The 25636-nt window shown below is 35.5% G+C and overlaps 1 protein-coding gene and 1 pseudogene across 2 annotated transcripts; both read right to left on the reverse strand.

The window, feature by feature from the left end:
- Nucleotides 1–3676: 3676 nt before the first annotated feature.
- On the reverse strand, nt 3677–17440 carry LOC143594221 (protein IQ-DOMAIN 32-like; annotated as a pseudogene). The gene is made up of 6 exons (XR_013146290.1): nt 17342–17440; nt 8809–9167; nt 7852–8032; nt 7618–7700; nt 5293–6418; nt 3677–3703 (listed from the first exon to the last, which is right to left on the reverse strand). The product of XR_013146290.1 is annotated as a protein IQ-DOMAIN 32-like (transcript).
- Nucleotides 17441–20881: 3441 nt separating this feature from the next.
- Nucleotides 20882–25025, reverse strand: LOC143594216 (uncharacterized). The gene is made up of 4 exons (XM_077073582.1): nt 24828–25025; nt 24695–24773; nt 24270–24625; nt 20882–20953 (listed from the first exon to the last, which is right to left on the reverse strand). Exons 1-4 carry the CDS (start codon nt 25023–25025, stop codon nt 20882–20884), a joined length of 705 nt encoding a protein of 234 aa, XP_076929697.1.
- Between the last annotated feature and the right edge of the window lie 611 nt (nt 25026–25636).

Here is a 25636-nt window from a genome sequence, read left to right on the forward strand (position 1 = left end):
GCGGGACTCAACAAACTATATTGCAAGAACACAATTTTGAGAAGGAACCTGCTCCAACACTGATGATCCATATGTTGGGAACGGGAATGAGTAATCATCAGCAGCTAACCTTCGTCTACACTGAAAAAATTAATGAACATTAGATACTATAAGCATACTGATTATAGTTACACTCTTCACAAAATGAACATGTAACAGAAAAGACGATTGATGAGGATACCATATAAGCATAACCTTAACTAGTTTCCAACTTGAACTACATTTTCTAAATCTAAAAAGGCAAAGCAGACTAAAGCAAACAAGAGGCAAGATTTATCTTAAACAGAGGGATATCGACACACCATTAACCATACAAAACAACCGGCATTTCATCGAGCAACTGTCGTGCGCCCAAGGAACACTATTTAAAAGGCCTAATTTCAAAAGAAAACATCTAATTTCTATAGACTATGATACATCATACATTCAGGGTGTAAAACCATCAAACTTGTGTATTAGATTGACCACAATTTTTTATTTCACTTACATGTTTCAAAACACTGAAATTTACAATATATTACCTTGATGTACGTAAGGTTGTATAAAAAAACCATCCATAAAACTATACACAAATCATTTATAATATTCTAGTTACAATGTACAGATCTCAAGGCTTTATTTATGAAACTCACTTTGAAGATGTTTTGACTTACGGAATCAGACATTACTTTCCATATTGCTCTACCCGCAAACAATTCATTTACAGCACACACGGAGCTTATACTAACAGCAGCAACAGATTTGTTGTCGTTAAACAAGATATAGGGCAAAACCAATTTGCAGAGAGCAGAAGAGGGTTACACTGCATGCTTGAGTTTTTTATTTAAGAGATTGGAAAAGTAAAGATAAGAAATTTTTTTCTTTTTTTATTCTTGAGTTTTTTTATTAAAAGAAAAGAAAGAGAATGAAATGAAAAGTTAAGCCTTTTTTCCTTCAAAACTTTCCTGCCAAATATGGCCGGATTGTGAAGGAAAGTTTATATCTCATTGCCATATTACCAATTATCCTATCTTAATTCTTTTTTCCATATTGCTATGAGGACATAATTGTAAATTTACAATTTTTTTTCCCTATCTTTTCCTTCCAATCTAACTCAAGAATGTAATAAACACTTTCTTTTCTTTTCTTTTCTTTTATATTAATTCGAGAATGTCTTTTTAAGTATATAATTTCTTTTCCTTTCTTCCTCTATCCTATCTTATCATCTCTTTTCCTTGTATTTTAAACCCGAGAATGCAGTGTTAGGGTAACATGCGATTGAACCACACAAGGGGAGAGATAAGGTCGAGATTAAAGAATGATTGTAGCAGCGACTGAGATTAGTTGATGATTGAACACATCGGTGATGGTGATGGTGAACGGTTGTAGCAATAGCGATGGAGGAGAATGAAGGAAGGAACGAAGGAAACGGTGGTGGAGAGAGTGGGTATTTAGGTCCATTTTTTCATTCAGACTTGTTTCAATCTTGAATGGGTAAGATGTTACACTGAATCATTTAGAAGTGCTAAGAGCATCTCCAATGTTTGGAGAGCTTTGAAATACAAACTACAAAAAATCACCTACTCTCATTCTCTCTCCTCCCATTCTCTCTCCTTCACCCTCTCACATACATTCTAACAAGTGTATTGAAATTCCAAACTTCTTTCACTCTCTCTCTCCTCTCCCTGTCTTCTCTCTCTCTCTTCCACCTAGGAGCCACCTAGGATTCAAAACAAACAAAAACCTAACAAAAACTCATCATTGGAAATGCCCTAACTAGTTAACCAAACACTATGTCTTACCGAAGCAGACATGAGGCTCTGAGTGGGTCCATCAGACCCATATGAGTTTTTTTTGTTAAAATGGGTTCTGATTTCAAGCTTTCAGGAAAATAAAAAATTGCCTAGTGTTTTTTTTGGTATGAACATGTTTTTTGCTACTGCTTTTTATTTTTAAACAGGCATGCTGCATTTTTTTTTAATGTTCTTTTTTTTTTACTTTTTTGATCTTTTTCAGGTGTTGCTAACGGGCTAATATTGAAAACATGCACATCCCACCAGTAATATCCGCCCAATAATACTGTTGTAGTCAAACCTTAAAACGAACACCAAACTTTTAAGTCTTCATGTATATTTTTCGTGTTGTATACGCAGGTGTTGATGTCATATTAATTACATTAGTAGCACGCTTTCGTTTCCCGATATCCACTTTGGCTATGAGTCTCCCTATGACAAGGTATGTTGCGTTTAAAATGGATTTTTCCTATATGTATTACACATGGTGATATGGGATTTCTTACTAAAATGGATTTAACAGAGATGCTATGTATTACTTTGGTAACTTATGTTAAGATTTATTGTCAAATTTTTGTATTATTCTTCTTAAATGTCGATGGCTACATGTTCAAATGGAGCTAATCTTTGCGACTTTGGCATCGGATCCAACCTTTATTTTATATATGAAAGTGTGTGATAGATTGTATTCTAAAGTGGATAGTTAAATAACCGGCTATTATGGTTCTAACGTATCTTTATAATTTGTTTTTTTATGTATAACATTTGTAAAGAAAAATGTTTCATTTATGTTGTTTATAATAAATTATTTCATAATTCATACTATGGTGATTTTTTTGCTTCATATTTGATATTTTGAAGGTGTCTTTACATAAGAAGGGGTAAAATAGTCATTTTCCATAGTTATTCAGAGGTCCAACCAAACAGACTTAACTGGTTCAGGTTTAGAGACTCTTAACCATTCAGACCTCTTACTGGTACAGCATCTGCCAAACAGCCCCTAAATCTTTTATACCAAACCGATTTTGTTGCTTTAACCCATTATCTAACACAATCCAACCGTCCCGTCAGCTTACCTCCTAGAAAAAGATGTGTTAGTTTTAACTTTTAAGTAATATTTTACCCCTATGGTGTAACGTGATAAATACAGTCAATCGTTAGAAAGTGCAAGGGTTGTATTTGTAAAGTTTCATTGTAATACAGTTTGTTAAATAGACGAACACGAAGAGAATGAAATATCGATGAGTTTGTTAATCTTGTTCTTAGTTTCCCTATCTACTCTCTAAAATCTAAACGTAACATTAGGAATAAAACCATATATAAATAACTTTATGTCAAGCCGGTTGCTAAAATTAAGCAAATCAACTTGAAAATGTTTGTTCCGATCGAATATTGTAACAAAAAACAAGGGAAGCAAGAATCTAAAAGACCATAAGTAGGTACTTAAAGATATGTAACCATTCATCAAGTGAAAATGTTCGATTTGGGTTCCCATCCACAAACACTTTGGTACATTTAAAAAAGGTTACATTATTAAATTATAGAAAAAAACTAAAAAATTGAAACAAAGATCTACAAGTTAGTTTACATTTTAAACAACACTTTTAAATGACAATTTAACTTCGACATAACAAGTATTTTACACGTAAATAAGATAAAATTGTTACCTCTTAACAAGAATTCTAAGAGAATATAACATTTTAAAATTGTCCAACAATTTTTATTTTAAAGAGTATTCATAACTTTACGGAGAAAAAATAGCAATACAAAAATGGCACACAGCTTTAGTTTACAAACACTCAGAATAGATTATAGACCCCTCAAAAAATAAAATTTGGCACAGACGTCCTACTCGTTGATGCTTTCTTTACATTACTTCTGCCATTTCCTCTCTGTAAAAACCGCATAAACCAATCACATATTAGAAATGTCAAAAATTATGACAAGGTAGATGTGCCAGTAAGTTTAGCCATTTTGACTTTCAAATATTGGACATAATATTTGAAAGTTTCGGGTTTTTTTATCAAGGCACTTAGGAGTGTAAACGAGTCGAGCCAGCTCGAGCTCTATACCTATAGTTCAAGCTCAGTTGGCGAGAGATTTCTCAAACTCAATCTCAGTCTCAGCTAGTTTATTATTTATCAATTATTCAATTATTTTACTTATAATTAGGATTAGAATCATTTCAGAACTTCCAATAATTTAAAAATATTAAGAGCTCTTAACAACCAATCTTTTTATTCATTTAATTTATATTTTTAAGAATATTTGGCGATAGTCTTATCATTTATTATGGGGGCAATTTCATAGAATAGTAACCAAGTTTCAAAAGTGTTCCAATTAGGTCACTCAACTTTAAAAAGTGTTCAAATTAGGTTACTTAACTTTTATATTTTATTAAATTAAAGGTTTTAACATATTTTTTTAACGTTTTTATTTTTTGTTTCACATAGGAAATATTTTTATCTTTTTTTTTATGTTGACGTTGAGTGGCGACGTGAATTTTATTTTTATTTTTGAATTTTAATATAATTAACGTTTTTTAATTTTTTAAAAATATAACTACATATTTTGCAAATTCCGACCCCCACATCTTATCCTCCATTGCTTTCTTAACAAACAAAAAAATCGGTGAGACTCGATTTGAAGATTCAGTGACCCGATTTGAGAAAAATATGCATGAGTGAGATATTCCCTATGTAAACTTGTAATTTCATGTATGTAAATTGGTTACTACACATGTAATCACAAAAATACATATAACAATTTATTAGACTACCTTCAAATAATATAAAGTATATATATAACAAATAAATAAAGTGATTGGTTGTTAAGAGCTCTTACATGTCTTATCTTAAATTATTTGGAAATTCTGAAGGATCCAAACCCTATATAACTATTATATTTAGTTATTTTTATCATACTTATATATATAACTACTTTTACTATGTAGGATACATTTATTATGTATTACATACTAAAAATAACTAAATTTATATATATATAGATATATACTAGTTTGAGACCCGTGTATTACACGGACAATTAATGAAAAAAAATAATGTTTAATAATTAAGCGAAACACAAAAAATAAACTTATCATGCATATTAAGAGACAGACGCTATATAGTAATGTTTGAAACAATTTTGATATTGATTCATTTATTTCCATCCTTCAAATTAGTATTTACTATTTAATGTTATTAATTAACAAATAATAACAGGTAATGCATGATTTTTGTAGATTTAGTTGGTTTTAAATTGTGAGGATTAATATGAGAGTGACAAGTGGCAAACTATTGTAGGCTTTTATTAGAGAGTTTAGATGGTCCGCTTAAGATCGACTCAATTCAAGCTTTTATTGAGCCGGTCTCAAGTAGCCCACGAGCGGCTCAGCTCACTTACATTATATAAATTAGACCAAAGCTGAATACATGCTTATGCAATTTAGCCAATAAATAAAGCATATTAAACAAAATACCTGGATTATTATTTCCTTTGGTGGTCTGTTGTGGGCTCCGCCTGACACGAGGCGAACCATGTCTACCACTAACCGAACGGGGCAACGAGTGTCTCTTTTTCAAATAACCTTCTTTACCGTGCACATCCGGACTCGATCTCGGTGAGTTATTCACCAAAGCTTTTGCCTTTGCAGACTCAGTAATTTACATATAACTCGGTATAGAACTACTACTGCAACTATCCCGAGGCTCCTGATCAACAACCGGTTCAGAACTTTGTGACCCAAACGAGTTCCTTCGGTTTGCGGGTTTACTCTCTCGAGGAAAATTGTCCAAACTGTTTCTTAAACCCGACCCATGGTTCGAACTTACAGTTGACTTTGTACTATTTGACCACGCTTTCGGTTTTGTTGGAACCTTTTTAGCATTTTTGTTGTTTGAGATCCGGCTAGACGGTGTTACTGGGGACTCGAATTCTTTATGCATTGATGATTTCATTTGACGGCCTGTTTCGGGTTCCAGCTCAATGTGTTCATTAGATGTGTTGTAGTCGTATGTTTCTGATAGATTTGAAACGGAGTGAGTCAACTCATCGACTTTAGATTCTTTGTTGGATTCAATGTTTCCAGCCTCGGATGGATCGGGTGAGTCGAGCATAGATGTGACCGAAAGCTCAGTTCCACATTCGGACCCACCAGTTCGACTATGACCCAGTTTTAAGCTTTCATAAACCGGTGGTCCCACAAGGTCAACAGTTTGACATTTATCCACACTCACATGTTTTTTATTTGAAGAATTGATGGAAGTCAACGACTTGTTAGAAGTCAACTCCTCGAATCTTGACTGGGCAGCAATGAATGCAGCCCTTTTGAAAGGAGGGTTGGGCTTCTCAGGCACGAGTCCAGGCCCATTAGTAGAATGTGTACTTTCGTCAGAAAGATTATCAGACTTTTGTTCAGAAACTATGTTTTCAGTCTGGTTTTTAGAATCTATGACTTTGTCTTGTACTTCCTTCGGTTCATGTGGGTCCCGAAGTTGGGAAGAAGATACCGATGTCCATCTTTCCAACCATTTCCAAGATGGATCATCTTTTGATGGATCACATTTGATGTTGATTTGTTTGGTTCTTGGTGTAGATTCCAGTAGCTTTTATAGAAATTAGATTGTTAGTTTCATATTAATAAAGTAAATTTCAAAAGGCTATCGAAATAAAATGGTTTGATTTTTGGGTAAAGTTTATAAAAGCTTAAAAGCCTTATAAATTAAATAGAGCGAAAAATATCAGAAATTGTTCTTTAAATAGTTCTCTTAAAATGTATAGAAAGTCATTTTTCTAATACAGATATAGTAAACATTTTTAACACATTAACTATTTAAAAACAATTAAGGACAAAGAAGTGCTTGTGGGTCAGCCCAACTTGAAATGGAGCGTATGAAGAATTAAAAACTATGCCGCGCTTGCGGTGTGAGCATATAATGTATATATGCGTGGACCCTTGGGTGGGCAAAAGTGAAATTGCACTTATTTTGACGTTATTTTACCAATTTCGTGAAAATAGCGTTAAAAGTGGCGGAAGGTTAATCAGGTATCATGTGGTGACGCTGATAGCCGAAAGACAAGGGTACATGCACCAATCCGCCGGGCTCCCGATGATTGAGTGTTATGTGCTTTATGTCCAAGGCTTGATGCAAAACCACTATCGAGCCGGGGGTTTCATTGGAAGCAGCTTCTCTATTCTTATGGGGTAGAGGTAAGATTGCCTACATCTTTACCCTCCTCAGACCCTACCATAGCTTTGCTATTGGTGGGATTTAACGACGACGACGACGGCGACGGCGATGAGTACGACGAGGACGAGGACGATGACGATGAATTAAAAACATTGCCATGAACCCTACTTGACCTATTATTAGAGGTGCACAAATAAGGTCCGTGGCCCTAATCGGTTTGGGTTGAAACCGGATTAGGTTGGGTTAACAAAAGTCAAAACTGGGTTTTGGCCAAACTAGGTTGGGTTGACAATTGGCACTAGTTTTTTTGAGGGGGAGCGGCTTAGACATGTTTAAAACCAGGTTTTAACTGGTTGGAGTCGGGTGTTTGACCGGTTTCAAAGCAGTTTCAAAGTATATGGTTACAACCCAAATTCAACCCTATGGTTCGGGTCTGGTCCACCCCAATTATGAAACCAAGTTGGGTTCATGTATATAACCGGGGTTCAATTCCTAACCAAGTTGTTTTGTGCATCTCTACCCATTACCTAAATTGCCCGATCAGCCTGTTTTGCCACTAGTACGGAAAAGTTAAACCGTTCCAGATAATAAAAAAGAACAACAAGCTTTGTTACCTGGATAGCAAATCGGTTACTGAGTAGCTTCTCAATTGAGATATATGTTGGATGTGGCACGGCTCTAGAGTCTTGTTTCCCCAGAAAAAAGAAATAGAAAAACAACATATAATAATTATAGGTTGAAGCAAAGGAATAGATGGAACAAATTGGTTCGCAGGAATAATAAGTTTTGGTTAATAAATGATTTCCAAACATCAACATATAACCAATCACATACATCAAAGTTTACCTTATTCCGGGTAGACATTTTTCCAAGAGACACATTAGTGTGGCGGGCGCGAACAAGAGCTTGCATCTTAACAATAGATTGAATGCAACGCAACGTTCCAGCCGCACGGCAACGAACCAAATGCCCTCGTACCGCAGCTTGTAATTTTACAATTTCCTTATATCTTATCAGTTCTCTTTGAGCCTAAATAACACATGCAACCATAATTAACATATCTTAAATCAATTAGGGGCTTAGGGCTTTTATTAACCAGTAAAATATGTTGGAAACAAATACGACAGGTAACAGGTAACATAACATGACAGATCATAACAAACAGGTAACTTTTAATATAGTAGGGTAGACCCACAAACACTTTTTTTTTTTGCAAATTTTATATTTTTATAGACTTTTATGCATTAACTATGAATACAAAGAATAGGCTTGAATATGAACCGAACGTTTAGTGAACCGTTCGTGAATCGTTCGGTGGGATGTCCGTATATGTTCGTTTATTTAATAAACGAATGAACATGAACACAAGTCTGGTTTCATCAATGTTCGTTCATTTACACTTGTTTATGTTCTTTCGTATATGTTCATTCATGTTCGGTAGTTTTATAAAAATAAAATATCACCCATTGCAATTTAGTCTAGTTTTATGATTTTTTAGGCCCAACAGATTGATGTTCATGCTACTTTCATTTGTTGTTCGCACAGTTATGTGTGTTCATCTATGTTCAGTCAAGCTAGAACGTTTGTGTGCGTTTACGTTCATGAACCATTCTTTATACTATTAACAAACGAACGTTAACATGCTCGTTTTCTTAACGAACAAACACTAACAAGAAAACCTTGTTTGCTCAAATGTCCGTGTGTGTTCGTTGTCTGGTTAAAGCTAAACGGACTAACACAAACATACCCTGTTCGAAAGTAATCGGGTTGAAACTGCTAGATTTAGATAGAAGTAAAAAACATACCAAGTTTTTTCTAACAGCAGATTGGATGATAATGATGGATGGTTCATCAAAACAGGAATCAAATTTAATATCATCTTCATCAGCAGCTTCAGCGATCAAATCAGACACCGTATTGACCATATTGCCCTTGGTGGTTGATGTTGACACCCGAGGCAATTCTTCTGTTGATTGATTTGCAAATGTTTTCTCGGATTCAGATATGATAGGTGCTTCATAGTTGATAATATCAGGTTCTGAGTTCTTATTCTCAGAAGGTATTTCAGTTGTAATAGTGTTGGTAAGCACTTTATGCCCTGATCTTTTGCGAAAACTCCATCCTCGTTTATCAGAGCCTTTGTTCTGTATTGGTTTGACATAAGCTCAATAAGTTAAAAGATACACACATAAGTAAACGAACAAATTTTTGTTTACAATTTCAGGAGAGATGAGTAAGCATTGCATTTCAACTATTTTCTTGTATTTTAAATATTTTTAAAATGCAAATGGTTTAACTTGTTCTTTTTGTCCTCACAAAAAAAAAAGTGTTCTGCCTGGAACCCTCCAATGTGTGTGTGTGTTTAGCTGTTTAATGTGTGAACTGTTGGCTGTAACTTCTTTTAGAATAGAAAGGTGTATCATGCATTATTTGCCAAATAAAGAAAGTTCATATATGTCTAGAACTGAAGTATATATTAAACTACTAGTCTCAATATGTGATTCAAATATGAGGAGTTGTGTGTAAGTTATCCTTTAATTCAAGACTAGGATATAGTCTGTGTAATACACACGTGGTTAAAAAAATGCAACAAAAAAGTTATATTTAATAGTATACATAATAACATACCTTATGGATTCATAAGATATAAATAATGATAAATAAAATATTATAATTCATAAATATCTAAAAACCTCATTTAATACAACATTTAAAGTTATATTTGTAACTTTGTTAGTAATTCTATAAATGGTAATAGTATGAGTTGACATCCTAGTTAGCTACTCTAGTTGAATGACATGTGGAAGAATGGTTTTGTTTTAATAGTATAGGTAGAAGGTAGATTAGGCCTTATTTTATGCTGATAGGATTATATTCACAGGCTATTATTAGCAGTTTTCTAAAATTATGTTTGACTGGCTTGGGCCCAACCCATTTAACTGTATGGTAGTTAGTATTCATTATTTCATATTCACCTTATTTTTGGTCACACACTATTATGGTATTTTCTTTTAATATATATATATATATATATATATAGTATTATCATTTTTCATACTTGCTACTATCAATTATACTATAGTTGAACTTCGATTTTCTTTTATATTGCCGCATACATATGTAGTCAAGAGCTAAGGGTCTCTTTGAAAGCCACCTCTCTATCCCATTGGATAGAGGTACGGTGTGCCTACATCCCACCCTTCACAGACCCTACTTATAGCTTTGCTATTGGTGGGACTCCACTAGGTATGATTGATTGATTATTAGATAAATAGACAATTAGTTATTATTAGAGGGTGTGCTATGTAATTATGTTTTCTATTTATACCTCCTGTAATCATCTTTGTTAATTACAATATACATAATACAATTACCAAGTTCAACTTGGTATTAGAGCCTTGTCTCTGTAACCCTAATCTGCCGTCACCCACAACCCTAGCCTGTAACCCTAATCTGCCGTCAACCACACCACCTGTCCACTGATCAACATGGCCCTATTACAGCCATTCTCTGATGCTACCAAAACAACCCACAATTCTCACAAATTCTCATTCAAACTCTCTCCCACAAATTATAGATATTGGAAGGCTATACTTCAACCCTTTTTGGTTACAAACAATCTCTATGGCTATGTGGATGGCACAATCTCATGTCCACCAGCCACTATTCAACCACCCTCCCCTGCTGTTGATCGACCACCACCTGAAACCACAGCCAAACCCTAATCACACCTCATGGCTATCAAACGATGCTCATCCTTTCAACTATCTCTGAATCTGCCTTCAGTCATGTTCAACACACTAGCACATTACGTGAACTCTGGTTGGCTCTTGAACGAGCCTATTCACCCAACACTATCTCCCGAGAATTTACTCTCAAACAACAACTGTTGAAAATCGAGATGAAAAGTGATGAAGCACCATCCGCCTACCTTGAACGAGCACAAGAGTACGCGGACGCTTTAGCAAATATTGGTGAACCGGTAAAAGAAAAGGATCTGGTTATGTTGGTTGTTGCTGGATTACGAGACGAGTACCATGTACTTAAGAGTAACATTATCACTCGACAATTTCCTACTGGTTTTAACGAATTACATGCCCTAATTTCTGACAATGACTTTATGATCAAAAAATCTTTACCCACTGTCCCTCCTGCCTAGGCATTCACAGCCGCAACCAACAACCCCGTACCCACCACATCTCCCGTCGGCCCCTCCCACTCTCCAACCATCCAAGCCTTACAACAACGTGTTAACCAACTGAGCATTCAGCACTAGTCCGTTCCGTTCAACCAGCTTTACCTCAACCTCAAGCTAATTACACCAACCGTTCTGGAAATACTAGGGGCCGTGGTCGAAACAACAGACGGGGGCGAGGTTCTTACAACAACAATACAAACTACAATTACCGTAATCAGAACAGCAACAACAGCAACCAATTTTCTTAGGCATCTATCCAGAACACAGTTTTTGGTACTTGTATACAATGTGGAATTGGCCACATCCCCTCTCAGTGCCCCAACCGAGACCCGTCTACAATGCGTGGTCGTTCACCGTCTGCCAATTTTGTTGATGCTCGCTCACAAGTTTCCACCTCTTGGCGTCCGGATACCGGTTTTACTCACCATGTGATACCTGATCTTTCAAGCTTTGAGTATTCTGAACCATATCATGGTGGTGACAATCTTTTTGTTGGTGATGGTAAGCCTCTTCCAATCCTTCATATTGGTTCTTCTCGATATTATTCTCCAAACCGAACTTTTTCCCTAAACAATATTCTTCATGTTCCAACAATTAAACAAAACCTCCTTTCCGTTCAACAATTTTGTCATGATAATAACGTGTTCTTTGAATTTCACTCTAAATTCTTTTCTGTGAAGGACAAGCTTACATGCACTACCCTACATGCACTACCCTCCTCACGAGTCCCAGCAATGATGGACTTTACTCATTCTGTCTTCCTCGGATTCAAGATGTTCCCAAAGTTGCTTTCTCCACTGCTCGTGCTTCGTACAAGACTTGGCATCAAAGGCTTGGTCATCCACATCAGCAAACTTTAAATTCTATGCTTTCTAAGTATCTTTTACCTGTTTCAAACAAAAATTCTGGTTTTGCTTGTGATTCTTGTTTTGTGGAAAAATCTTCCAAACTTTCATTACCTTTATCTGATTATAAAAGTTCACATGTCTTAGATTTGGTTATTTGTGATGTTTGGGGCCCTGCACCAGTTTCTTCGTATGATGGTCACCATTATTTTTTATTATGTGTTGATCATTATTCTAAATTTATGTGGTTCTTTCCTTAAATTTAAATCTAATGTGTTTATCACTTTCCAACACTTCATAACCATGGCTGAACGACAGGTTAAAACAAAACTTAAATCGGTCCAAACCGACTGGGGAGGTGAGTTTCGAAAATTATCTCATTTCTTTTTAAAACATAGCATTATCCACAGACTTTCCTATCCACATACAAGTGAACAGAATGGCGTCGTTGAGCGGCGTCATCGCCATGTCGTCGAAACTGGGCTAACTTTACTCGCCCAGTCTCATGTTCCACAAAAATTCTGGCACTTTGCTTTTGGCACGGCAGTTTACCTGATTAACCGGATGCCCTCTCGCCACAACTCACATATGTCTCCATTTGAACATCTTTTCAATCGCAAACCCGATTACTCTTTTCTTCGGGTTTTTGGGTGCCAGTGCTATCCACATCTTCGAGCCTACAATCCTCACAAAATGGATTTTCGATCTATTCAGTGTGTTTTTCTCGGATATAGCACCTCACATTACGGATACCGGTGCTTTGATCCCCACTCTAACCGGTTGTACATTGCCCGTCATGTTCGATTTAATGAACATGCCTTTCCTTTTCAGCCATCACCATCTTCTGCCCAACCAACACCACAATCTCCTTATTGTTGTAAGAACCTCGCCCCCCGTCTGTTGTTTTGACCACGGCCCCTAATATTTCCAGAACGGTTGGTGTAATTAGCTTGAGGTTGAGGTAAAGCTGGTTGATCAAACTGGAGCTGTTACGCGTTGCAAAGCGCGTCTTGTAGCTAAAGGTTTTCGCCAACAATCGGGTGTGGATTATCATGATACATTTAGCCCGGTTGTCAAGGCTACTACCATTCGTGTTTGTCTTGTCTATTGCGGTCACGAGAGGGTGGTCTCTTCGACAATTGGATATACAAAATGCCTTTTTGCATGGTGATCTCAAAGAAACTGTTTATCTCCAACAGCCATCTGGTTTTATTAATCCTCAAATACCAGATCATGTGTGTCTTCTTCATAAGTCTCTTTATGGGCTTAAACAGGCTCCACGAGCATGGTTTCATCGGTTGTCATCTGCTCTAATTGCCCTTGGATTTAGAGGATCCAAAACAGATCCCTCCTTGTTTATTTATTCAGCAGGCAACACTCTATTATATATGTTGATTTACGTGGATGATATTATCCTCACTGGCAATGATCCTGCTGCCATTGATAACATTGTTCATCGTCTTAGCACCACTTTTGTTGTTCAAGACTTAGGAAAGTTGTCCTACTTTCTAGGGATTAAGATTGTGCAACGTGGCAAAGATATATTATTGTCTCAAAAGAAATATATATTTGGAATTACTAAACCAGGCTGGGCTTTCTCAAGCCAAACCGGTTCCTTCACCCATGACCACTTCTGCCAATCTAACACTTGGTGACAGCACCCCATATAATAACCCGGTTCAGCATGGACAAATTGTTGGGGCTCTTCAATATGTTACGTTATCTCGCCCAGATTTGACATGTGCAGTCAACAAAGTCTGCCAGTTTATGCATTCTCCTACGATTAATCATTGGTCAGCTGTTAAACAGATACTGCGATATCTTCAGGGCACATCTATTTTGGTCTTTTACTGCATCATAAATCTGCCTCGTTACTTCATGCTTATACCGATGCTTCTCTTACAGCATATTCTGATTCTGATTGGGGTGGCTGACCGGATGACCGTCGCTCCACCGTGGGATTTGCCATTTATATAGGTGACAATCTTGTCTCTTGGGCTGCTCGTAAACAAAAGACTGTCTCTCGGTCATCCACAGAATCTGAATACAAGGCATTGGCCGACACTGTTGCTGAACTGACTTGGCTAGAGAAACTTCTTCGTGAATTGTGTGTTCCTATCACCACTGCTCCTACATTGTGGTGTGACAACTTGGGAGCTACCTACCTATCTGCTAATCCAGTGTTTCATGCCAGAATAAAGCATGTTGAAATTGACTTTCACTTTGTACGCGAAAAGGTTGCTCAACAACAGCTGGTGATTCAATTTATATCTACACAGGATCAGATTGCTGATGTCTTTACCAAGGCGTTACCCGCACAACGGTTTCTATTTTTAAGGTCCAAGCTACAGGTCGAACCTCGGCCTTAGCTTGCGGGGGAATATTAGATAAATAGACAATTAGTTATTATTAGAGGGTGTGCTATGTAATTATGTTTATTTTGAAGGTCCAAGATACAGGTCGAACCTCGGCCTTAGCTTGCGGGGGAATATTAGATAAGTAGACAATTAGTTATTATTAGAGGGTGTGCTATGTAATTATGTTTTCTATTTATACCTCCAGTAATCATCTTTGTTAATTACAATATACACAATACAATTACCAAGTTCAACATTGATTGATATTTCATATTCATATACCCTAAAATCCTATTCCTAAATCCATATAGTTGCTTCAAGGATTGAAAAATAATCACAATCCAGCCATAGTTGGTTCTCTCTTAAGACATGAATTATAAATTTCTATTTAGTAAAAATAATGACAATGCCCGGGATTCAAGGTTGCCACAAATCTAATTTTATTACGTAAGAAGTAATAAAAGCGTTGTCTGTTTTTAGTAATAAATGCCACATATGATCAAGTAATTCGATGTTTATAGATGAAAGCTACTCATCTTTAGTCGGTAATTCGGTATTACCATAACTAAGAATGTTACCTAAGTAAATAGAATCTATAGGCTCTAGCATGTGTATTCCGTGTCTTCCACTTTGAACAATCTCAGACAAACAACAAAAAGATAATTAATTTATATTTCTCATTAAACTAAAAGCTAATCCTACTAAAAACGAAGCTTTCGGACTTAGGAGCCGAAAAAGTACCATGCACGACGTGCTGAACCCTGCTCAAAAAATTCACAGCCTTTGGGGCCAGAAAACCAAATACTAGACAAAAATGCAAGCTAGGCCAATGCAATAACGAAATGAAAGGGTGGGTATTTTGGTGAAGGTTTGCATTTAGATTCCTGAGTGATTTTAGAAAATTAAATAGGTTCAAAATTATGTAGCATCCCTTAAATATTACATGTTGAAGGTTCACTTATTACACAAATTTTTAATCAAACATGTGATTCCACAAAGCTAAATGGGCTTTCATAAGCAAAAAGCTGGCCATGAGAGAAGATAGTTGTAGGTTTAACTAGAGGTGGCAAATGGGTTGGGTTGGGTCGAATGAGTCATGGGTTGAAATGAGTCATGGGTCAAAACGAGTATGAGTCAAAACGAGTATGAGTCAAAATGAGTTTGGGTCAAAACGAGTCAATTAAAAAAGGGTTGTTTTGGTTTAGGGTCAAAATAGGTTAGGGTTAAACCGGTTTTTTTTTTATGTGAACGAGAATAACGGTGGAAACATTTTTGTTTTTTTAGATTTTTCGTTTTTTACTTATATTTTATGTTATGATTTTTTTAATTATTTTTTTTTGAGGGGTTTTCTATTAAGATCAAAAACCCTCAAAAAAAATATTCAAAAATAATAATAAAAAATTATAACTCAAAATATAAATCATAAACAAAAAAAATAAAAGCACTAAAATGTTTCATACGTTGTCCTCGTTCCATTAAAAAAAAACCGAACCGAAACCGAAAGAATCGACGCAAATGAAACAAAGAAACAAAAAGCCAAAATCGGACCACATCAATCGAAATCGAAAAAATCAATCAAAACGAAACTAAAAGAATTCAATCCAAACAAAAACAAAACTGAAAAAACGAACAAAAATGAGTCCGGAATCAACCAGAAAGAAACCAAAACCCAACACGTCACGGGTGAAAACTCGGGTTGGCTTGAAACCTGAACCGAACCCGTTCCGATCTGAAACCCGTTTCGTGCCGAAACCTGTCTTGTACGAAAATCCGTTCCGATCCGAAACCTGTCACATTCCCTTAGGACACTAACCCACATCGACCCATTTCTTTGAACTTGTCGACCCATTTTGACTCGAAAATAAAAGGATGGAATTTCAAATGACTCATTTTGACCCATTTATTTAAAACCTTTTACCCAAACCAACTCATTTAACTTTTAAAACAACTCAAACCGACTCATTTGAAAGGGTTTGGGTCAAGATTGCCACCCCTAGGTTTAACTATATCAAAATCTAAGGGCGTGTCTGGTTCGAATTAGGGAACTGGAATTTATTAATGGAATTGGAATTTCAAGGAATTGGAATTGAAATCTTCCAAAAGGATTGAGTGTGCAGGAATTGGAATCTATGAAAGGATTTTGAATCTGAGATCTTTTCGGACGCGTTAACCGACGTCGGATGCGTCAACAGGCGTAAGGCACCGGATGAGTTGACTAGCGTCGGACGTGTCAACTGAGGTCAAACGTTGGACGTGTCAACCAGCGTCGGATGCTTTTTTGCGGTATCAAACGCATTAACTGCCGCTGGACACGTTAACTGGCGTCAAACACGTTATTGGCACTGGCCGCGTTAAAATGTGTCAACCAGCGTCGAACGTGTAAACAGACGCCAGACGCACGCAAAACTGGTATCTAACTCAAAACTGACTTTTGACACGAAACCTGAGCCAGGCACGTAACCGGGTCAGAGATTCCATTTACTTTGGGTGAAATCCTTTTAAGTGATGGAATTAAATTCAAATTCCAATCCCAATTCTTTTGCCAACCAAACACATTGAAAATAGAACTGAAATCCAATTCCATCGAATTCTGTGAACAAGCACGCCAAGAGAAGGGATTTACGTTCCAACATTGGATTCCTTCAATTCCGCGAACAAAACGAGCCCTAAATCTAGGCTGGCAAAGCACCGATACTACATTATTTTAAACAGTTGTCAAAGAGCAAAGGAAAAAAAATAAACAGAATTATAAGATTCACACCTCAGATAGCAGCTAAAACATAAGATCCAGAGAGAGTATGTAACAACAAGAATTCATAGCTGCATACATCCCAATGAAATGAAGTAAGTAGCTAACACAGATCATGATATCCTAATTAAAAGAATAATAAATCGTATTAATCAAACAACCATTCCTCATATCATAATGTGGGCCAACATTTCTCGGTTATGAATTGAAACCCACAAATATCTCTATCGACAGATTCAGAGCTGTTGTTGCCACAGGCGATGATTCTGAAGCAATATCCGCTCATGATTCAACAATTCGAATCGTATTCTATTTTGATTTTGATTTTGATTTTGATTTTGATTTCACGCTTTCTTTCTTCGCCATTGTCAGTTTAGTTCAGTGAGAGTGAAACCCGGACGTCAACATTCGCCTTAAATTTATTTATTTATTTATATAATTAATATTTGTGTTTCAATTCCGGCCCCTGTGTGCGTTTGTAAATCCAAAACTTACTGTCACAGCGACTAGTGATACCGTGCTCGGAGTGGTTAAAACCCTTCCATTTCATGTTATGCTAATGTCACACTGATAAACGGGTCTTTTTTTCCAACTTTATGCATAGTTTTTGTTCACATGTTACCCATGTTTGGTGCCTCCCGGTTTCTTCATGCGTACTCGGAAAAACCTTCTTTTCTAGTGCTACTTGACACCAGTTGGACGCTACAAGTGTCTAGCGTAACGCAGGCCGGATAAAACCCTCTTGTGACTCGGATTTGAAATGACGACCTCGTAAATGAAGCCTAGTCTATTTTTTATCTTTATTGTCATAACCAACTAAATGAGCTAAAAAGGTTTTTTATACATAGTTGTTGAGGCCTTTTATATGTAACTATTTCTTTGTTATTGTTTCTTACAATTCTTTTATTACTTAAAATGGAAATACAAATAAAAATATAAAAAAGGTAAAATAATAAAAAAAATAGGATATTAGTTTTTAATACTCTAAATTTTTCACATGTTTGTTGATACTACTTCCAACTTTCGATTTGTTACATAACACTCGCAACTTTCACTATATTTGTTTCGGGCGCTCCCGAACTTAACGGACCCTAACTCCGTTAGATTTTTTGTTGGTGTGGCATTGTTCTCATTGACATGAAATTGTTCTTGCTGACGTGGACGTTTTTATAATTAGGCTAGAAAGCCTGCATGGAAAATACACTTTATAGAAAATTCATAATTTCAGCTCATCGCTTATCTTCATCTTCCAAATCCATAAAACTAGAGGTGGCAATAGGAGTGGGTTGGGTTGGATTTGGGTGATGGGTCAGGATGGATTTTTAAAATAGAGGGTTAGGATGGATATGGATCAAGATGGATAAAACTAACCCATCTTGATCCAAGTGAAAGTTGACATACAAAGGGTTTTAAAAACCCCTCAAAAAAATATTCAAAAAAACAATTAAAAAAATAATAACTCAAAATATAAATAAAAAACGCAAAGTGTAAAACAACTAAAATGTTTCCCCCATCCTCCTCGTTCATAAAAAATAAAAAATAAAAACAATAACAAAAAAAAACTTTTTGTTCCGGTTCAATTTCGAGTTTTTCACATATATATAAAATTTGTTAAAAGTTTTAACAACTCCATATAGTAGTTGTTTTTTTCTTTTTTTTAATTTTAATTTCGGGACGAAATTTCTAAAAGTTGTGTATCCTGTGACATTCATCATTTTTGAAAGCCAAAAAACCGACCCATTTTAAAATATCGTCATCTTTCGGATCTTCATTTATTAATAAAATGGTGAATTGTTTTTGTATTTATGTTCATGATGTTGTTTAGGTTTATAATGTTGTTTTATTATTTTTGATGTTACAAATTTAATTCTAAGTATTATATTATCTTTCTTTAATCAATTGAGTCAAAGACATTTAATGGGTTTAAACATTCAATTAGTTAAAATCCATGATTTCAAGCCTTATGACTAGCCTCTTGACTAGCCATCAAATTAACTCACTTGACCTTGTTATTAACGATTTTGAGCCTATATAAAGCTCACTCATTCTCGACATTCCTTGCACAACTAATTTATACTCAAAATCATTCATGCTTGTCAATTTCTCCCAAGTCTCAAGTTTGACTTTCAAAAGACAATTGCTCAAGAATTATTATTTTCTTCTTCTTTTGTGATACAATCCCCGGGTAATATTTATTTCTTTTCATTACGTATAATGATTGTTTCCATGATGACAACTCAAACGAGATTCATGGAGACATATCATCCTGCGTAATTGGCTTGCTTATCTTTGGTTTATGAATTTTATGTTTAAAAGTCAAGTTTAATTTTTACAAACTAATAATCAATAACAAACATTTTTTTTAACATACTACTTCATATTTTTCAAATTATGTTACTCACAAACCCGACTCAATAACCAGGTTCATGCCCGACCAAAAAACGAACCACTCGTTAAACTAGTTTTCTTAATTAATTGTTCGGTTGGAACAAACCGGACTCATCTAAATTAATTAATATTTATTATAACCCTTTTGTTTTTCTAAGACTAAAATAAATTAACTTAACAAATCAAATAACCAAAAGCCTTTTTTATAAACCCAAAATATATATATACTTTTTCTTATAAGTTGCTTTGCCATAAACCGAACGTCCTCGCCAAATTATTTTCTTTACGCAACTTATTTTTAAGCCTAGCTATTTATTTATCTAAGGCCGTTCGTTGAACCGAACTTTGTCAGTTCACTCGTTTAAAGGCAGTTTTCGCTCTCGACTCACTTACTTAATAAGTGAGTTTTCCATAACCCCTTTTTAACTCTTTTAATATTTTTGGGGTGTAGCATGTCTCAAGTTTTTATTTCGTTAGTTATGCGCTTATTTACAAAACGATTCACATTTATCGTACATGTTAATATTATTCTTGCATATTGTTTATGATTATACGTAAACTTGCTTGCAACATGTTTATTGTTTTTATGATGGAAGTTACGCAAACGCAAACGCAAACGCATACACATAGTGGGAGGGTCCGACGAACGTACCTGCGCCGTCTAACGTTACGACTTCGGTTGTTTACGTAAGGTGGTTCTCATTTCCCCGACTTCTACGGCTTCGGCTGAATGAACGGGAGGACGACACTATTTGATTTCATTTACATTATGTTTGAATGTTTATTGCATGACGATTGTTGAATCACATATTTAATATATATTTATGAGAACTCACCAACATGTGTTGTTGACAAAATATATTATTTTAAACGTGCTGCAGGTTGATACGATGAAGTGACATGACAAGAAAATTAGTTATACCATAGGATTATTTCAATGAATAATATTTGCTTCTTTTAGATGTGATGTTCTTTTTGTCTCATTATAAAACTATTTGTGTACTTGTGAAATTATGAAATAAAATTAAATATATTGTCACTTTTAATAGTGTTACGAGCATATGAGTGGTCTGTACGTTGCACCCGGGCATATTCCGCTTAAAGCCGGGATATTACACATGTGTCTAGCACCAAATTTAAACTCCAATTTTATGGAATTGTCTCCTAAATAGTTGTTTTCAATAGTAGTTTTGGTAGTATAAATATTAACCTATGTAGTAGACAATTTACACGAACAAAGTAAAAGGAAAACTTTGCTTCCTACTCTCTTTATCTTCTTTCTTTATAATTCATTACAATTAAAAGATTACAACACTAATCTTGTTATAATTAGTGGAAAAATTATAACACGTTATCAGCACGAAGCTCTAAATCAAGAAGGTATATCCACAACAAAAGATATTCAGCAAGTAACTTTTATATTTATGTTAACTAACATTTAGTTATGCTTACTAACATTTATTTATGCATACTAACATTCTCATTAATATTATTAATTCTATGTATTATCTAATAATTTTTTATCTCATTTTATTCTTCTACATTAATACGCACACACACAAACGGTAATATTACCGTTATAAAACAGTAATATAGCCGTTGTAAAACGGTTATAAATTTTCACTATAAATAATCAATTATCAACTCCATTTCATAAACAAAGTAAAAGGAAAACTTTGCTATCTACTCTCTTTATCTTCTTTCTTTATAATTCATTACAAATAAAAGATTACAACACTAATCTTGTTATAATTAGGGCAAAATTATAACATTATAATATTTGTTTTGAGTTTTTTTCTTTCATTCTCTTTTCTTTTGTAAACTCCTGAAAAATTTGTTTTATATTCATAATCGTATCTCAGGCGTCTATATTAACAGTCGATGTTATACAAGAATGGTTTTCGACTTCTTTTAACTTTACTTTAGTTTGTATCTAAATAATTTCATAAATAAATGGATAATAAATGAATAAAAAATAAAATAAAACTAGGTAAACTTTTATATATATATTAAATTAAGTAATTTAATGAATGAATGGTTATTAAAATTTCTCTGTTAGTATATTATATAATAAATCATAAAACTGGTTAATAGTTTGGTTGAACAAATTTTAAAGTGTTAGACTATGGTGCTGTTTGTTTTTTCAGAGGTAAAATGTCTGCAGACTGCGGACCACTCCTGCAGACATCTGTAGCAGAAGAGGTGGACCAAATCTCTGCAGTCTGCAACAAGAAGACTGTTTGTTTTTTAACGTCTGTAGACTGTTAAAATAAACTGAAATTTAAATAAAAAAGGTCTTCAATTTCCAAATTTAAATAACAGTCAACAACACTGAAATAATATTCATAATGCCACAAACATTTTTTAAATCATTTATTCCGTACTTTGCGTTAACTGCTCAGCAATTTCATCTCGTAACTGAGTCATATATTCCCGATCTGATGCAGTTCCAAGTGCTTCAACCTCGTCTTCATCAGCATCAATTTGTGTAACATCCCGTTTTCTAGTTTCAGTTAATAAATGAAAATACGAGTTATTATGAGTCGGGCTAGTGTTGGGTAAATGGATATGGGTTATGGACTTGGGTTATGAAAGAAAGAAGGAAAGACCATGGGCTTAAGCCCATGATCAATAAATATATATACCTTTAATCCCCCATTTAATTTCATTTCACACATATTCCATACACCATCAAAACACACACTTAAGCTCTCTCTCTAGTCTCTCTCTCTCTCTCTAGCTGAACATAGAAGAAGAATCGATCCCGACCTAAGGTAATGATAGTATGTTGTTGTATGAGCTTAAACCCGTTAGATATGGTCACGAAACGACGAGCCGACACCGTTAAACCGCTTAAGTCACGAGATCCGGGTGGAATCGGGTATAAACCGAACCTAGGATGAGCTTAGGGGTCACCTAGCTCAGATCTGGATCAAACGGGACGAAAAACGGTGAAAAACGAGTCAAAACTTGTTTTTCCGGCAAATCCGAGGTTTTCCGGCGGCGGCGCCGGAAAAGATAATACGAAGTTAAGGATGTCAGAGAATGTTCTGACATTCTCTTACCTAACCCTAATTCGTTAACGGGAAGTTAACGAATTAGAGGTGATTCGTTAGCGGGGAGTTAACGAATTAGGAGTGATTAGCCAAGCAGTTCGTTAAAGTTAACCTAACGAACTAGACTCAGTTCGTGTTCAAGTTTGCTAAGCTTGAGATAACGAACTAGATTCCAATTCGCTATGACCATTCGTTAAAAGGAATAACGAATTAGAATGTTTCAATTCGCTACATGGACTGGTTCGCTATATGGACTGATTCGTTAAGGGTCCGATTCGTCTAATAACCAGTTCGTTAAAGGGTTATATTCGTTACAAAGGACCAGTTCGTTATGATAACCCAATTCGTTAAGAATAATGTAACGAACTATAAGTTTAACTTAATGACAGAATAGTCCCTGGACTTAAAGAAGAATGATTTAATTACAAAGGAGCCCTTGAACTTTTAAGTTAGTACATTAATTAATGATTCAAAATTCTAATGAAAAATGTGATAAGACAGTTAATGGAAATGTGATAAGACAGCTCGACCCCAGCCAGGGGCTCTGCCCCTTGGACCCTGCCAGGGGCTGCCGCCCCTAGACCCCGCTTCCAGGGGCGCTACCCCCGGACCCCATTCATTGAGGGTTATAATTAGACTAGAAACGCGATATGGGTAGTGATAGTTAATTGATACGCGTAATTGTTATACGGTTAGTCGTGCACAGCTCAAGAAAGGAATAACCTTAAACGATGAACGTAATCGCGTTCAGGTGAGTTTCTAGCCCCACTTCCTTATTATGTTTTCGGGGATGTGTGCATACATGATGTGATAGTTAATACATTTACCTTAAATGGTAAGTGTATGCCTTGTATGATTTATGTATGATGATTGCTTGATGGTGTGTGAACGATCTTCGGATATTGCATGAACCGTTATGTGGAAGTTAAGGATATGATTGATATGTATGATGCATGAACGATGTATGTATGAATATATATGATGCATGAATAATGTATGTATGATATGTTGATGGTACGTGAACGCTATTCAGAGATTGCACGCATTGTCAAGGAAAGTATGTAAAGGACATGTATGTTATAGTAGTACGAATGTAGGGAACCTACCCTAATAATATCGACGGACGTAGGGAACCGACCCTAATAGTATCGGCGAATGTAGGGAACCGACCCTAATAATATCGGCGAAGTTAATAGAGCAAATGCTCTTAAAACATATATGTACGAATGGAAGTATTATGTAAGTATGAAAGAAAGGACGAAAGTACGAATGTATGTACGCATGTAAGTAAATATGAAGGTGTGTACCTTCGGGTGCATATGTCAGTATGTTAATGTATTGTATGTCGTCTGATTAACTAGAACTCACTCAGCGTAGCTGACTTTTAGTATGCACGCAGGTGAGTAGAATGAGGCAACTTGCTTGAAGGGAAGCACATGGCATGGATTTGAAGACACTGGCATCTCAATGAAGTGTTATGTTATGATATTTAAAAGACAATGTTTTATGTTTAAATAATTTGAATGTTCGTTAAGACAAGGATTAATGGTCATGTAATGTATTGGTTCGAATGTTTAAAATATCCCGCGAATGTTTTTATTAACTCTGATATTTAGAACTATGTTAATGAGTAAATCCAACGTTAAAGTGAGGCACCGGTAACGGGGCCTTACAATTTGCCCACGGCTATTTCCAAGCGACACATCAGGTTGATCGTATTGTGTACACAACTCATCGTCCAAACCTTGTTTCCTAATAAAATTATGTAGCGCGAAACATGCAACAGTAACGTTCCTTTGTGTTTCCAATGAAAATGGTGCAATCCTCTTCAATATAGCGAATCTTGCTTTCAAGACACCAAAAGCACGCTCAATGACGTTTCGTAGTTTTGCATGTGCATGATTAAATTTTTCTTTATTGGTTAACGCACGTCTCCGACTAAAATCTCCAAGCCAATACTTCACATTACGATATGGAGCCATAAATCCTCGTATGTGTGCATACACGGCGTCACAAAGATAGTATTTCTCTGTAAATATTTACAATTAATTACAATATTAAACTAACATAGAAATAATAAAAAAAACAATAAACATACCTGATGGTGGAAATGGGAATGGCACATGTGGATATGATAATGCCTCTGATAATATTCTAGAATCATGTGCCACCCTTTCCTATCCGGCCATAAGAAAAGTAAAAATCATATTAAAATCACAAATTGCTAATACGTTTTGGTAATAAACACCCTTTCCCCTTCCTCTATATAAATCTTGTTGCCTAGTAGGAACAACAGCATGTATCAAGGTCCCATCTAGTGCACCAACCGCTCCTTTAAAAATCTTTCGTAGCCTCTTGTTATGTCCTGGAATGTTTGGGTTCGGATTGAAAGAAGTTGGTATTATCATATCTTTGGCGAAAAACATCATTTTATCCAACACTTCATGAAAGAATGTGTTCAACATAACCAAAAAGCATAGAATGTTTCAACATAACTAAAAACAAATATGTTTTCAACAAAACAAAAAAAACATACACCAAAAGCAAATAATATTTTCAACAAAACCCATGTTCTTCACTACTTCATAAGTCCTAAATTTTTAGCCGTCATCTGATCCACCCTTTTAACACGTCGGGAACATTTGGCAATGCCATCCACACCTCTCTCATGTCCGAGGACATTTCAAAAATATGAAAAGCAACCAAATATAGAGGGTCTCTCTGCTCTAACCTAACCAAATTTAACTTCTCAGAACATTCAATAACTGTTGTAACTGTTGGGCGTTTTTTTGGGGGTTTTTCTCTAGTCAAATATCGCAAAGCATTTTGCATGTCAAGTACTAAATCCTCAAGAGTGACAGATGATGAAAATTTTGAGGTTTTAGCCCTTTTGGGGGTAGGCTCGGGAGTAGGCACAGGAGTAGGCTCGGTAGTAGGCCCAGTAGTAGGAGTAGTGCCGGCATCATCTTCTGTGTCCGCAAAAATGTTGTCCATAATCATCAATGGTTGGACCGATTGGAGCCGATGGCAAGAGGATGAT

The sequence above is a fragment of the Bidens hawaiensis genome, unplaced genomic scaffold (assembly GCF_021521415.1).
Source record: "Bidens hawaiensis isolate Kalapana, Puna unplaced genomic scaffold, B.hawaiensis_p1.1 tig00043344_1, whole genome shotgun sequence".
In the NCBI taxonomy this organism is placed as follows: Eukaryota; Viridiplantae; Streptophyta; class Magnoliopsida; order Asterales; family Asteraceae; genus Bidens; species Bidens hawaiensis.